Consider the following 16225-nt stretch of genomic DNA (forward strand, 5'->3'; position numbering starts at 1 on the left):
CTTCCTTCCTTCCTTCCTTCCTTCCTTCCTTCCTTCCTTCCTTCCTTCCTTCCTTCCCTCACTCATTCAACAAATATTCACTGCCTTCGGGTAAGCACCATAACACTCTGCCCTGCTCTCTTGGGTACTGGCTCTTCTCCGAGACCTCCCCTGAGCACGTGAGTCCTTACTGCCATTCCTCTCCTTTTCACACGGGTTGCACCCGGAAGGCAGAGTTACCGCCCCAGTCTCTTCCTGCTATGCTCTTTCCAAGTGGTCTCCAATGACAAGTTGCTTTTCTTTCCACAGTAAGAGCATCAGACTGTCTAACAGTAGCTGCCATCAGTTAAGACTTGCTGAGTGGGACCAGGAGAGCCTCCCATTAGAGGTGAAACCCTTCTTTTGATTTCAGCTCAGGTCCACGATCTCAGGGTCCTGAGATTGAGCCCCGCCTTGGGCTTGCACTGGGCGTGGAGCCTGCTTAAGATTCTCTCTCTCCCTCTGCCCCTCCCCATCTCTAAATAATAATAATAAAAAAGAGACAAAATGTGTCTCCAGTTTGCGCTGACGAAATAACAAAATTGAGGAATTCCCTGGTGGGCAGTTTCCGGTTTCGAGGCAGGGCAGGCGGCCCTACCAGTCTCTATCAGAGCTTCCCTGCTCTTCTGATAATGCCATCGGAACCAGGGAAAGAGCAACTCTGTAATAAATGTCTGTTATTTATTTACCCTGGCTGCCAGAGTTGGTCTCTCGTTTGGCAGGGGCAGGGTGATGTGGGCAAGCTGGAACTTGCTGTGACATTTTCCATGTGAGACTTGCTTTACAAGAGGGGCTGGAGGTCTGCCTCAACACTTTCCGTCCAAAGACGGAGAGGGGCAGGACCCAATGTGGACCAAACAGCCACGCTCGCACATTGTGCGTGGCAGGGGATATCCGTACGGCCTCCGTGGGGGGTGAATGTGGCATCTACTGACATTCAAATGGGCAGAGCTAGGATTTTGGCCCCAGGGTCTGGGCTCTCCACTAACTCTGTATACTGCCCTAACTGTTAGGCTACACCAGTGGAGAAAGTCTGACTTGTGCACGGGGAGGTAGGCGTGATAGGCGGGATAACGGCCCCCAAAGATGTTCCCGTTCAAATCCCTAGAACCTGTGAATATGTTAGTGTACGGGGCAGAAGGGGCTTCGCAGCTGTGATTAAGTTAACGATCTTGACATGGGGAGACTAGCTGAGTTATCTAAGTGGACCCAGTGTAACCACAGAGCCCTTTAAGACGGAGGCAAGAAGGTTGCATCAAGAGAGTAGGATGGAATGTTTTTACTCTCTGCTTTATACTCTTCTGCACTGATTGAATTTTTGTTTTGTCTTGTGCAATAAGCCTGTACTACACCTATAGTGAAGAAAATCATGAAGATATTCCTGCTTTGAGGAAACCCATCTGCAAACATCTTTGGCTTCATCCCTTTCCACACTCTGTCAAGGTCTCATCAGCAACTCTTGTGTCCAACACAGTGTCTGCTTGATCTTGAAGGATGTGCTCAGGCTGTCCCCGTGCTGGCCCAGACCCCCCCCCTCCACCAACCAGGCTTCCTCCTCTCGATTTTTAGGACATACAGAGAAGCCACCTTCTCTAAGAGGTGCTTCTTCATGATTCTGAACTGTGATGCTCCCCCAGAGACTCTGGTACTGTAGACATATCCTTGTTCCCCTCCCAATATCCATATGCTCTCTGTGGGCTTCTCTCACCCACCTGGCTTCTGCCCTGGACCGTAACACTCTCTGTGCAGAGCGACTTCTGGGATCTACGCTGCTGAGCCCCTAGCTCTTCCTAATACTGTCTGGGCTGTTTCATGAGCATTTAATATATATTTGTTGTTCCTGCCAACCCAGGCACATAAAGGTATGCACCTCGCATAGAGATTTGAAACCTCAAACAATCTCACAATAAAGCTTCTAACCTGGCCTACCTCAGGTGGCACGTAATCTGTCTTCTCCCTTGCCCTAAGCTTGTGAACAAATGTGGGAAAATGAGCAAAGAGTTTTGACGGGCTTAGTTGGTGGAACAGTTGTGTACTACAAAGAAGTGGGCAAAATGACACGGACATGGTACCACCACAGCAACCTGAGATGTGTTAACCTTGCTACAGCTTCAGAAGATCGAAATTGAATGAGGCCTTAGAAATCCTCAGTCCCGCCCCCTGCCCAGTGCAGGAATCCCTTCTAAATCCTGCCTGACGTATGGTCTACTCTTTTACTGTTTTTTAATTTAAATTGGGGTGTAATTGACATACAATATTATATTAGTTTCAGGTGTAGAGCATAGTGGTTCTACCTTTGTATACATTGTGAAATGCTCAGCTCGGTGAAGTCTCGTCACCATCTGCCACACACACAAAATTAATACAATATTACTGACTCTCTTCCTCATGCGGTATATGACACCCCCATGGCTTATTTATTTTATGACGGGAAATTTATACTTCCCTTTAGCATTTGCACCCCTCCTCCTGCACCCCTCTGGCAACCGCCAATCTGTTCTCTGTACTTACTGAGTCTGGGTTTTGCTTTGTTTTGTTTGTTTTTTTAGATTTCACATGTAAGTGAAATCATATGGTATTTGTCTTTCTCTGTTTGACTTATTTCCCTTAACATAATACCCTCAAGGTCCACCCGTGTTGGTGCAAGTTGCAAGATTTCATTCTTTTTTATGGTTGAGTAGTATTCCATTGTGTATGTATATATGTGATCTGATATTTTAATAGTGGCTTAGGTAACTTGGATTGATTCACCTGGTGATAAACTGACTCTAGACAAATATTTCTATTGGTTAGGAATGATTTCTGCACCTTCCACCATCCCCCCCCCCCCCCCGCATATCCCCCAGGGAGGGTCATTCCCTGCCCTCTAACAGATTATCTTAAATACTTTTACTTTGTATTGGATTAGGGATGCCAGAGGCTCTGGGTGAATAAGCCTCCCCTTTACAAGGGCCTGAGAAATCCATTAGCTTTTCAAATCTAAATCACTTGAGCTCTGTTTTTACCTCAAGGCCTGAATGCTGCCACAGGGAAGCTAGGGGGTAGTGTAGTGGGTGTAATTCCAGAGGTTGTTAGCAAATGTGGATTCCAGGCTTGAATTTACCCTGACTGGATGCCTTTCAGCACATCACTTTACCTCTCTGGCCTCAGAACCCCAATAGTAAAATGAGGGGGCCGGGGTGGAGATCTCCAGAACCTCTCCTAGCTCTGACAGGCCAAGGCTGGCTAGAATACTGGGGTCAGAAGCCGTGAACACAGCGGAAGATGTGACCCCCAGAGCACCAGCAGCAGCACCATCTGGCCCTCTTTAAATGCCAACTCCTCCCCTACCTCGAACGAGGAATCAGACACGGGGTGCTGGGGGGGGGGCGGTCATCCATCTGTGTTTTAACAAGCCTTCCAGGTGATTCTGACACTCCCTGAAGTGGGAGAACAGCTAGATTCTTGTGATTCTCAAAGGGCCACATGTAGTCCTACCTGACTCAGCAGGAGGAATGGTTCTGTATCTAGCTCATTTCGCCTTAGTTTCTTGGGTCAAACGATGAGTCTGAAGAAATAGGATGAGTCAAGTTTCTACCTCCCCTCTCCACCCCCCCCCCCATATACAGATGGCAAAATGGTTAACCCGACTCAACAGGCTCTCCTGTCCTCACGACAGCCAACGAGGAGGGCACAGCGGAGCTTAACCCTCCTGGGGAGGGGACGCCACTTGTCCTGCTCACACACGCAGACAGCTGGGGGCCCACACTGGAACCGTGGCCCCAGGGCCTCACACAGTCCCTTTGTACTGTGTGGACTGATCCTATAGTTATGAGCAACCCTCCCGCCAGTGCATGGAATACTCACCACAGGCAAGAGCCAGGATGTGCGTTTGCCAGGTGAGAGCCATGAACATTCCTCCAATTGCAATGCAGGCCAGAGAACTGTTGAAACCCCAGAGTCCAAGGTAGATGTCCTCAAATGGTGCCGAAACACTGAGTCCTATTAGATGAGACAGGTGAAGTCAGGGCTGGGCACCAAAGGCAGGATGCTCTGGAAGGAGGCCAGGGGTGGGGGAGGCTAGTCCCATTGGTCCCTTGGAAGCAGAGCCCTCAAGAAAGTCTGGCGTTTGGAAGATGCCTGAGGGGAGGCACAGCGGGCAGGAGCCGCTCGATATTTGCTCACCTGCCGCTATCCCCAGCAGCGATCCGATGGCAGCATGCAGGCACATGAGTGGGGAGGAGAGCAGAAGGGCGACCAGGAAAATGCCCCCTGTCCACGGGTTATCACAGCCATAGATCTGGCCCACACCCACGGGCAGCGATTTCAGTAACTGCAAAGCGATTTAGAAAATGAGCTCATTAACACAACTGAGCAGAAAGCCGCGGGACCCCCACAAGCACGTACAGTGTAGAGTTAGCGTTTCTCGTCTTCCGAGGTCAGTGTTACTTATTTTTGTAAAAGTCTCTTTCTCTTGACAGAGAAATCTCGTTCTTCTGCTTTATCCCGAGAGAGAGACCCACCCTCCCTTGGCGAATGCTGAGCCTGCCTTCTCAGAAATCCCCTTTGCTCGTGGGCTCTGCTGAGCGCACGGCCACTTGGCTTTGGTGGCCGATAGGCTCCCGGGTGGTCTCACTACCCCCCACCCCCCGCGGCGAAGACCTGCCGCGACTCCCAGTGAGGACGGCAGGGACCCCCAGCTGAGATTTCTGCTGCTCTTAACTGTCCATCGGTACTCAGGCTAACACGTCAGTGCACACCAAAGGTCAAGAGAAGTATTATTACTTTCGTGCAATTGGGTTGTTAAGGCCAGAGACCCAGAGCTGGGTTATCTTATCCACAATTCAGAAGCAATTATGGGCAAGTTCAGGAATCAGGACCCTATTTATACTTAACTAGAACATGTATTAATTTTTTTAAATTTTATTTTATTATGTTATGTTAATCACCATACATGACAGCATTAGTTTTTGATGTGTTCCACGATTCATTGTTTGCGTATAACACCCAGTGCTCCATTCAGTACGTGCCCTCTTTAATACCCATCACCAGGCTAACCCATCCCCTACGCCCCCTCCCCTCTAGAACCCTCAGTTTGTTCCTCAGAGTCCATAGTCTCTCATGGTTCGTCTCCCCTTCTGATTTCCCCTCCATTTTTCCCTTCCTACTATCTTCTTCTTCCTTTTTTTTTTTTTTAAAGATTTTATTTATTTATTCATGAGAGAGAGAGAGAGAGAGAGAGAGAGGCAGAGGGAGAAGCAGGCTCCCAAGGAACAGGGAGCTTGATGCGGGACTCGATCCCAGGACCCTGGGATCATGACCTGAGCCGAAGGCAGACGCTTAACCATCTGAGCCACCCAGGCACCCCCTCTCCTTTTTTTTAAACATATAATATATTATTTGTTTCAGAGGTACAAGTCTATGATTCATCAGTCTTACACAATTCACATGGGGGAGGGTATGTGCTACGGTGAGCGCTGTGAATTGAGCTGAGGAATCACAGAACATGTATTAATTTAAGACAGAATATCCTTGGCTTCTTCCACTTACCAACAACTGCCAGTTAGTCCTCAAAACACAAAACTACATGCGAATGTCCCAGTTCCCTGTTCTGGCTGAGGCCTGATGTCAGCTAATGTGCTCAACAGAATGGCAGTTTTTGGGAAGGTACAGGGTTTGATTGAAGCTAACAGACAATAATTCTTTAAAATGGCACTTCTGGTCGGGCCAGGAGAGGCATAATTAGCCACATTAGGCTCCTTTGTGACCAAGTCCATTTACTTGCCCCACATCACCTGTACATCTTTTGAGCGACCTTGGGGAGGCAGTGACTCTGCTACAGGGGACCCTGCTGTGGCACAAGGCACTGCCCCCTCCCCTCATGCATTAGGCGGGATCTAACACCGGCTTGCAAACCCTGCTCTGGTCCTTGTGCAGAGCACAGGACCGGACTGTGAGTTTGATTCTATCCTAAGATGGACCCTGAATTTTCCAGCTCACAGTGGATCTTCATGTCTACACAAGATCGTTTCCTGTTTGTCTAGACCGGGGAACTTGACACAGGCAAAGACTGCATAGGCTTCCCCTCAGAACTGATGGCAGAACTACCCCTCAGGGAGCCAGGGAGGCGGGGAGTTGGGCGAGATGGGAAAGAAGGGTGCTGATGTTGGGGTGGTAGCTCAGAGTGAGGAGAAGACCCTTACTTCCGCAGATCAGTACCGTCCAACAGAACTTCCATGGTGGCGAATATTCTGTATGTGGCCACTGAGTGCCTGAAGTGTGGCTAGTAAGGCTAAGAAACTGAATTTTTAATTCTGTTTCATTGTAATGAATTTCACATTTAAGTTAAAATAGCCACGTGGGGCCGAATAGCTACTGTATTGGACAGGGCAGTTTTAGATCAATTAACACTATAATATTGTTTTTTGTGGGTAGTTCGAATAAGCATTTGATTTTCTAAGTTATTTCCAAAAGCTCCCATTTATTTTCTGGGCAAGAATGTAAAGAAAAGCCTGCCTGAGCTCCTCACGCATTTTCATGGCTCAGCAAAGCGGACAGCAAAAGGGGTTATGTGACCTGAGAGTGGGAAAGCCAGCCTTTTGCTCATCAAAAAAGGTGCTTTTGGTTTGTTTGTTTTCCTCTGATTTTAAGCATCCTCTTAGTCAAGAAACCTTCAACAGAGTTATTAAATAAACACCAACAGGAGTGAACCAGGTTTTTTAAAAACGGCAGTTCTCTCTGCACACCTGTAAAGAGATACATGCAATACATCCTATGATAGTGGTTCTCAAACCCTGGTCCACATCACCATTATTTGGGCAGCTTGTTAATGCAGGTTCCTAGGCCCCCTCCCCAGAGATTATGATTTGGGGAGTCTGAGATGGAGCTTGTATTGGTATTTAAAAACAATGATTCTGATGGCGACCAAAGCTTGAGAACCATGAATTATTGTACATATTCTTTGAGATCTACCCAAAGAAAAAGCAGAATACAGAGGTTCTTTAAAGAGACCGAGCAGTAAGCTGCCAGCTCTTTTGATCAGAGGAGGCAGGTCATGGAGGGCTTAACTCCAGGCTGGAGGCCCTTCCTCAAGGGCTGGCCCCCATCCCATCCACCCAAAGAAGGGGCAAGTTTGAAACAGAGTCTTTGATTTCCAATGGACCTATACTCTGGACTGGATTTTAGAAAAAGAGGGGGAAACTTAGCTTTGAGCAGTCATTTAAAAAACCCTTTAGAACAAAGAAAAAAAAAAGATAAAAAACCAGACCCTTAACTACAGAGAACAAACGGATGGTTACCAGAGGGAGGTGAGTGGGGGGATGGGTGAAGTCGGTGAAGGGCATTAAGAATATCTTGATGAGCACTGAGTAATGTATAGAATTGTTGGATTATTATGTTGTACACCTGAAACTAATATAACACTGTATGTTAACTATACTTCAATGATAATAATAAACAAACCCTTAGAGCCCAAAGTTTTGGAGTAGAACAAATGGTTTAGGGGGCAAGATGAAGACAGCAAGCCGAGTCTCCATCAGGCTCTGATGCCCAAGAACAATTAAACAGGAGGACACTGAGTGTCTTCCAGAGTCAGGAAGGAATGCAAGAAGACAGCATATCTTACCTGCAGGGCACTGAGGTCAGGCCAGGTGATATTGGGAACCGCGGTTACAGGTTTGAACAATTTGCCTGGGAAGAATGGATTGTAATGTCCTGTGGCCGATAAGTACATTGATAATGCCATGTTGAAGGGCAGCGTGAAGACAGGGAGGTCCCATTTGCAGAACAAGGAGTTCAACGCACTTGAGAAAATTGGACTAATAACAACAACAACCACAAAACAGAATGGAAGAACATGCATGTGACAAGTCATTTGACAAACTGAATCTCTACACTGTGGAGAGGCTTTGTTTCATGGGCAAAATGCTAACATGCTGTTGTTTCAGCAAACTTTTCACAGGGGGAGAAAGAAAGGAAACCAAAAAACCCAAACTGAAACAAAAAAACAAACACGCGTAGAATAAATCCTGTCAGAGAATAATTCTTACATAAAGTCAAAAATCAACTCAGCTTTTTTGGCTTTTGAAAAATTATACTCGGGTTGCTCACGGAGACTTATGAAATCTAGGTTTTAGAAATATTTTTGAAGTATTTTAGACATGAAGTAAAATACTATGCACAGAGTTAGAGGCCCCTGTGTAACCTAGTTGATCATGGTACATGATCATGAGCCCCTCCCTCCTGACCAGAGGCAACCGCCATCTTGAATTTCTGTATCATCTTCATGAGTCTTTAGTATATCTATTTTTGAAAAAGAGAAACAATTATCCAAGGGAGGATGTAAGGTGGTGTGGGCTGGAGGAAAAAGATCTTAAACTCGGGGTGGGAGGGGGAGCAGGAAGGGGAGGAACAGCTTTAAGTCAGGAACAGTTGGTGAACTATGTGACCTTTGGCAAGGAACTACTCCTCCATTTCCTGGTCTGTAGCCTGGGGGACTGGATTAGATTAGATTAGATTGTCTCTGGCCCCCTTTTGGGCTCTCACTTGTTAGCCCATCACTAAGGTCAGAACTCCAGATTATGGGAGGGGGTGTGGGGAGTCCCTGTGATGACCCACCTCCTGTCCTTGAGCCTGTTTTTCGGAAATTACTTCCTGCTCAGATTGGCTCTGCCCGCAGACTCTCTCCCACAACCCTGTGGATGCAGGCGGCCGGCGGGGGTGGGGTGGGGGGAGAGCTGTCCTGGAGACCTTGTCCAGAGTGGGCCACACTACTCATTCATGTGGGTATTCGTGTTTTATATCCTAAATGTGCCATAGTAAGAAGGAAATGTATGCTTCCAAAAAACAAACAAAAAAAGGACTTAAGAAACTAATGTGAAGGATTTAGTTTAAAAAAATCCTTTTTTTTGAAGGATTTTTTTGAATTCAGTAATGAAATTCTTTGAAGGCAGCAGGGGCAGGTGGATAAGGAGAGTTCATATAGGCACATACAGTGGTTCTCAAAGTGTATTTACTGGATCAGCCACCTCACCTGGGAACTGGTCAGAAATGAAGATTCTTAGGCTTCATCCTGGATGGACTGAATCAGAAGTCCTAGGGAGGGGGGCCGCAGGCTGTGTTTTCACAAGCCCTGCTGGTGATTCGGTAGTGTGCACGGTGGAAGACCGCTGATGGAGGGCATGGTTCTCAAATTTGGTTGTACTCTAGAAACCCCGCAAGCCTTTAAAACTCCCAGTGCCCAGGCAACACCCCAGACCAATTACATCAGAGTCTCGGGGGATGAGGGCAGGGATGAGGTGTGTATGGAAGGTCACACGCATCAGTGTGTTTGATGCTTCCTGTTTCCAATAGACATAGCCCGAATCTAAATTTTAAAAAATTATTTTGCTAAAAATTGTTAGACATATGTACCATAAAATTGACCATGTTCACCATGTTAAAGTCTGCAGTTTCACTTGCATTCAGTTCATTCACATTGTTGTCTAACCATCACCGCTGTCCATTCCTAGAACGTTCTTCATCTTTCAAAACTGAAGCTCTGTACCCATTAAACAGTAACTCTCCATTCCCTCCTCCCCCCCCCATATTTTTTTTTTAAAAGGTATTTTGGAAAACCAGGTACAACTTACCAAGTCATGGACATAGCAGACACAGGGAATAACAGCCACCAGAAATAGTTGCCCTTGTCTGAAAACACAGCCATGAGGATCCCCAGCAGCGTGGCATTGTAGCCCTGGAGTCCTGCGGCGATTGCTGACCTGTGGGCGAGAGGCACAGTGTGGACACGTCCTGGGTGGACGTTGGCTGGACTTGCACATAAATGATTCTTGCAACTTTCAGATCGTATTTGCATTAGAAAATGAGATTATATTTAGAAATTTATTCCAAAGTCTATAAAAGCCAAACACTATTAAAATCATGGGAGAAAATGAAATATACATAGATAAGGATAAAATAGAAATGTGCATATAGAACAACCCCCTTCAGGGGTGTCCTAGCAAGACAGGATTCCAGCATCCAGGTGCAGGAAGGGAAATGAGCGAGGCAGCTCGTTCTGCTTCCTTTAGCCTTTCCTTCAGAAAGTTATTTCTCCTGTGAAATTAAGGGCCTTTCATCTGAACAGAGTTCTTCCATGAAGCTGTCCTCTAAATCTGACATTCTTGGTGAGAGGTGTAAGATTGTCCAACTGTAAATTCACTTTCGTAGTGTTTGTGACCTTAAAAACATTAATCTTCCAACGTAGCATACATTTTCATCTTCCTGTGCTTCCATTTTGGGGTCTCCAAATATACATTTCCAAGTTATCTCAAAGAAAAACAATTACTTTAACTGGGCAGAGTATTCCATTTATGTGCCTATTTAGCACCGAATTCATTCTTGGGTTCCTTTTTGCTTCTCAGCCTTCTGAAGGTTGACCTATTGTCTTCCTTAACTAATCTTTTGGGACATGTAGGAATTGACGGGATTTTTGCTGGTTTAACCCTGGAAGTGATACTCTCTTCTAGAATTTGGGAATATACATGAGGACAGTGGACAGCTAGGCAAAGACTCGCCTTCTCAACAAGGGACTTGCGGGTTGAATGCTTGGCCGCCATTGCTTTAATGGCAACGTCAGCGAGTTGTGGAACACCAGAGTTAAAACAACAGAAGCTGTGTATTCACTTAAAACAGGATTGCTATTTTAATGTGGTTCTTTAGGACTGAGGAGAGTAAAAGAGAATTGAAAATCAACACATATGAATATGGCTTGCCTTCTAAATAATACCTGATAAGGAAAATGGGTCATTTTTTGCTGTAACAAAACAGTGAAGGAATATTTGATATGGTACAATCCTGGGACACACCTCCAAACTGGATGCACTGTTTCCTGATGTGCATTGGAATAGGATTTAACCGGACCTATGGAGAACAAATCAGGCCCCTCGGACCTGAAGGGAAAGTGGAACATTTTCGGATTCTCTCTCTGAGAAGCTCCTTAGGTAACTTACAGTAAATATTACAAGAGCTTAGTTGTGTAATGACCCTCCACTGGTGCTTACTCATTGATCCTGGACACCTAGAAGACCAGCAGCCTCCCTGACAAAACTAGAAAGTCAGGAGCTGTCTAATCCCATGGTGGGAGTTCGCTTATCACTTTCTCAACAACAGATCAGTTTATAAAGTACGTGCTATTTTTAACCCAACACATAGTTCAGAAGACACACTTACACTTCTTAAGTCAGAACTAATTAACTTGGAATTTGTGATTATTCATCTCTCTAGAAACTGAACTAACATTTGCACTGTCTGTAAAGAGTGAATTTACCAAACTAAGCATGAAAACAATATATAATGGGATTAGTCGGGATTTTTAAGTCACCCAGACTTTTCAAGAACTCATATGCTTGTGTTGCCTGGGTGGCTCAGTCGGCTAAGCGTCTACCTTCGGCTCAGGTCATGATCTTGGGGTCCTGGGATTAAGCCCTGTGTTGGGCTCCTTACTAAGTGGGGAGTCTGCTTCTCCCTCTCCCTCTACCCCTTCCCCTGCTTGTGCTCTCTTCCTCTCTCAAATAAATAAATAAAATCTAAAAAAAAAAAAGAACTCATATGCATTTTTACCCACACAAAATGCTGATGGTAACTGATTAATCATTGAAGAAGAATGATTTAGTGAATGATTGAAGAGAAATAATAAAGGATATAAATAATCCCCTGACCTCTAGCTCAAGACAAATATAGAGTTCTGTAGAATAAAGGTGGGTTTTTCTGGGAAGCGTGGGGCTTTATCACTGACGCCCAAGTCATTGAGTAACTCCTGTGTTCTCAGAAGCAGGAAGAGCAGGCTGGGATGGATGCACCTACCTGTCCTGGGCAAGCAATAGGGCCGTCAGGGTGGAGATCACTGTTCCCACACAGCCATTGAGAGCCCACCAGGGATTCTGGACCAGGAGTCCCACCAGAATCAGGATTCCACTGATGGGGTTGCTGACAAACACCACTTGGGATATGCCCCGAAGAACCCAATCAACGAACTGGAGCACCTGTGGTTTGTCTGGAAGAGATGAGATGGGCAGAGCTAAGGGAGCGACAAGTCAAGGTTCTCCTTTCCACGCCCAGTGCCCACCCTGAGTAAAATCATCAAAATCCCCTCTGATAAAGGTGAAACTAACTTGTGATATTCCTGGAAGCTTTTTCCCTCTGAGCCATTTCCCCTTTAGTTGTACCCAGATCCCTGAAAACCTCCAGTTTCTTTTTGCTCAACCCACACTGCCCTTACTAGAATCTCCACTGCAGAAAGCACTGAATGCACTTATTTACCATGCTCAGAGGTACAGACTCTTGAGCTAAAGAAATGAATTACCAATAGTAAAATTTTAGTTTTTAAGTACTGAAATTATGGGATGGAGCCAGGTGCTTTCCTCTAATATGAGTAGGTCCCTGGCCCTAAGCACTATCTCCATAAAAAAATATTTGAAGAGGCTTGCAGGTTAGAAGATAAAAATTTAGGGGCGCCTGGCTGGCTCAGTCGGTAAAGCATGTGACTCTTGATTTCAGGATTGTAAATTTGAGCCCCATGTTTGGTACTGAGATTACTTAAAAACAAAATCTTGGGGCACCTGGGTGGCTCAGTGGGTTAAGCATCTGACTCTTGATTTTGGCTCAGGTCCTGATCTCAGAGTTGTGGGATCAAGCCCCGCGTCAGGCTTCATGCTCAGTGGGAAGTCTGCTTGAGATTCTTTCTGTTCCTCTGCCCCTCCTCCTGCCTGTGCTCTCTCTTTCTCTCGCAAATAATAAATAAATAAATAAAATCTTTTAAAAAAGATAAAAAGTTAAAAACTGGAGAGGAGAGAGATCAATAGAAGGCAGGGGACTGTAATGAAAGATACAAGTAGAAGAACCAGCAAGCCATTTCCCCCAATCTCTCCAAGGGATGGAAACATAAATACCTTTAAGCCAGCTGGCAAAGTCTTTCATATCACCGGTGACGTAGCCAAGTGCCTTGGGGAGGTACCTTCTTCTTGGACTTGGTAAAACCTGATTTTCACCCTGGTCCATTTTAACCATAGTGGGACTATCCTCCATGGTTATCTCTTCCTCTGGCTCCTTGAGGAAAGGACAGAGCTCATAAACATCCTAATGCGGAACACTTCAGACTGGCTAGCACTGGGCCTGGTTGCAGTAGCCACAGAGGATGAGTTAAAAGGCACTTCATTTGTATCATGACATCCCAGGGGACTAAAAAGCACCAATTTCCTCTTGAACCATTGTCATGGAGATTATTACCCAAATCCTAATCCCATACTACTTTTGTCATCACTGTCTTTAATGCTACCATGAGAAGGTTCTGGCCTTGAGTTTCCTAAGGTCCAGTTTCTAATTCAACAAAAATCCATAGAACACCTACATCCTACACTAAAAGAGCTCAGTCTAGTGGAAAAGACTGAAAAATATTTAATTTCAACATACTGACTGAAATAATAATATAGGAAGAGCTAAGACCAAGTACTTAAGATTCATGCTGTCGGCCAAAGGAGCCAGATGTTAGGTTACAAAATGGCACTCACAATTGCAGATCAAACAGCCACTTCCCAAGATGAGCAGGCTTTTTTTTTTTAAATTAAGTTTTTAACTTTAATTCCAATATAATTAGCAGAGTGTTATGTTGGTTTCAGGTATACAATACGGTGATTCAACAATTCTATACGTTACTCAGTGCTCATCAGGGTAAGTGTGCTCTTGATCCCCTTCACCTATTTCACGCACCCCCCCACCCATCTCTCCTCTGGCAACCATCTCTTTGTTCTCTACAGTTAAGCGTCTGCTTTTGGTTTGTGTCTTTTTCTTTCCTTTGTTTGTTTTGTTTCTTAAATTCCACATATGAGTGAAATCATATGGTATTTGTCTTCTCTGATGTATGTCACTCAGCATTATGCTCTCTAGCTCAATCGATGTTGTTGCAAATGGCAAGATTTCGTTTGTTTTCACGACTGAATAATATTCCTTTGTATATACCCCATATCTTCTTTCGACACCTGGGCTCCTTCCATAATTTGGCTCTTGTAAATAATGCTGCAATTAACATGGGGGTTCATATGTTCTTTCAAATTAGTGTTTTTATATTCTTTGGGTAAATACCAAGTAGTGTGATTACTGGATCATAGGGTAGTTCTATTTTTAACTTTTTGAGGAACCTCCATACTGTTTTCCACAGTGGCTGCCTTAGTTTGCGTTCCCACCAACAGTACATGAGGGTTCCTTTTCCTCCACAACCTCACCAACACTTGTTGTTTTTTCTGTTTTTGATTGTAGCTATTCTGACAGGTGGGAGGTGATATCTCATTATGGTTTTGATTTGCATCTCCCTGATGATGAGTGATGTTGAGCCTCTTTTCATGTGTCTGTTGGCCATCTGAATGTCTTCTTTGGAGAAATGTCTGTTCATGTCTTCTGCCCATATTTTTTAATTGGATTATTTGGGGGTGGGTGTTGAATTATGTAAGTTCTTTATACCTTTTGGATACTAACCTTTTATCCATTATATCATTTGCAAATATCTTCTCCTATTCAGTAGGTTGTCTTTTAGTTTTGTTGATTCCTTTGCTGTGCAGAAGCTTTTTTTTTTTTTTTTTTTTGATGTAGTCCCAGTAATTTATTTTTGCTCTTATTTCCCTTACCTCAGGAAACATACCTAGAAATATCAGTGTCAGAGAAATTCCTGCCTCTTCTAGGATATTTATGGTTTCTGGTCTCACATTTAGGTCTTTAAACCATTTCGAATTTATCTTTGTGTATGGTATAAGCAAGTGGTCCAGTTTCATTCTTTTGCCTGTAGCTGACCAGTTTTCCCAGCATCGTTTGTTGAAGAGACTGTCTTTTTTCCCATGGCATGTTCTTGCCTCTTTTGTTGAAGATTAACTGATCATATAATTGTGTGTTTTTCCCTAGGCTTTCTCTCCTGTTCCATTGATTTATATGTCTGTTTTTGTGTCAGTACCATACTGTTTTGATTACTCCATCTTTGTAGTATAACTTGAAATCTGAAATTGTGATGCCTCCAGTTTTTTTTTTCTTTTTCAAGGTTGTTTTGGCTATTCTGGGTTTTTAGTGGTTCCATATAAATTTTAATATTATTTGTTCTAGTTCTGTGATGAATGCTCTTGGTATTTTGTTATCAATTGCATTAAATCTGTAGATTACTTCAGGTAGTATGGACATTTTAACAATATTTGTTCTTCCAATCCATGAGCATGGAATATCTTTCCATTTGTTTGTATCATATTTAATTTCTTTCATCAATATTTTATAGTTTTCAGAGTACAGGTTTTCCATCTCCTTGGTTAAGCTTATTTCTAGGTATTTTATTATTTTTGGTGCAATTGTAAATGGGATTGCTTTCTTAATTTCTCTTTCTCTTGCTTCATTATTCGAGTATAGAAATGCAACAGATTTCTGTACAATAATTTTGTATCCTGGGATCTTACTAAATTCATTTATCAGTTCTAGCACTTTTTTGGTTGGGTCTTTAAGGTTTTCTATATATAGTATCCTATCTTCTGCAAATAGTTAAAGTTTTACTGCTTCCTTACCAATTTGGATGCCTTTTATTTCTTTTTGTTGACTGATTGCTGTGGCTAGGACTTCCACTACTATGTTGAATTAAAGTGATGAGAGTGGACATCCTTGTCTTGTTTCTGATCTTAGGGGGAAAGCTCTCAATTTTTCGCCGAGTATGATGTTAGCTGTGGGTTTTTCAATGTGGCCTTTATTATATTGAGGTATGTTCTCACTAAATCTACTTTGCTGAGAGTTTTTATCATGAATGGATGTTGTCCTTTGTCAAACGCTTTTTCTGCATCTATTGAAATAATCATATATTTTTTTATCCTTTCTCTTACTGATGTGATGTACCATGTTGATTGATTTTTTTGAATACTGAGCCACATTTGCATCCCAGGAATAAATCTCACTTGATTGTGGTGAATGATTTTTTAAATGTATTGTTGGATTTGGTTTGCTAGTATTTTGTTGAGGACTTTTGCATCTATTTCCATCAGAGATATTGGCCTGTAGTTCTCTTTTTTGTAGTGTCTTTATTTGGTTTGAGTATCAGGGTAATGTGGGCCTCCTAAAACGAATTTGGAAGTTTTCTTTCCTCTTCTATTTTTTGGAAGAGTTTAAGAAGAACAGATATTAACTCTTCTTTAAATCTTTGGTAGAATTCACCCATGAAGCCATCTGGTCCTGAACT

General features: G+C 43.8%; 1 protein-coding gene and 1 long non-coding RNA gene across 12 annotated transcripts in view; one reads left to right on the forward strand and one right to left on the reverse strand.

Moving 5' to 3' along the window:
* Nucleotides 1-16225, forward strand: part of LOC141373732 (uncharacterized) — an 85305-nt gene that overhangs the window by 20082 nt on the left and 48998 nt on the right. For 3 of the 4 annotated variants that reach the window (XR_012380029.1, XR_012380027.1, XR_012380028.1), the window contains exons 3-4: nucleotides 289-367; nucleotides 1359-1878. The exons of the other annotated variant lie outside the window; for it this stretch is intronic. This is a non-coding gene — a long non-coding RNA (uncharacterized lncRNA). Of the gene's footprint in view, nucleotides 1-288; nucleotides 368-1358; nucleotides 1879-16225 lie in introns of those variants that run through there. 4 annotated transcript variants of the gene reach the window in all.
* SLC14A1 (solute carrier family 14 member 1 (Kidd blood group)) overlaps nucleotides 1-16225 on the reverse strand; it is a 45800-nt gene that overhangs the window by 5178 nt on the left and 24397 nt on the right. For 6 of the 8 annotated variants that reach the window (XM_025886532.2, XM_073898270.1, XM_025886528.2 and 3 more), the window contains 6 exons: nucleotides 12924-13080; nucleotides 11839-12028; nucleotides 9627-9755; nucleotides 7622-7814; nucleotides 4183-4330; nucleotides 3865-3999 (listed from right to left, as the gene is read on the reverse strand). In XM_025886532.2, coding sequence (XP_025742317.1) covers nucleotides 3865-3999; nucleotides 4183-4330; nucleotides 7622-7814; nucleotides 9627-9755; nucleotides 11839-12028; nucleotides 12924-13080 — 952 coding nt within the window. The remainder of the gene's footprint in view (nucleotides 1-3864; nucleotides 4000-4182; nucleotides 4331-7621; nucleotides 7815-9626; nucleotides 9756-11838; nucleotides 12029-12923; nucleotides 13081-16225) is intronic. The other 2 variants (XM_073898268.1, XM_073898272.1) reach the window with 1 other exon arrangement.

The sequence above is a fragment of the Callorhinus ursinus genome, unplaced genomic scaffold, assembly GCF_003265705.2.
Source record: "Callorhinus ursinus isolate GAN/ISIS: 27379988/994484 unplaced genomic scaffold, GSC_fseal_2.0 scaffold11, whole genome shotgun sequence".
Classification (NCBI taxonomy): domain Eukaryota; kingdom Metazoa; phylum Chordata; class Mammalia; order Carnivora; family Otariidae; genus Callorhinus; species Callorhinus ursinus.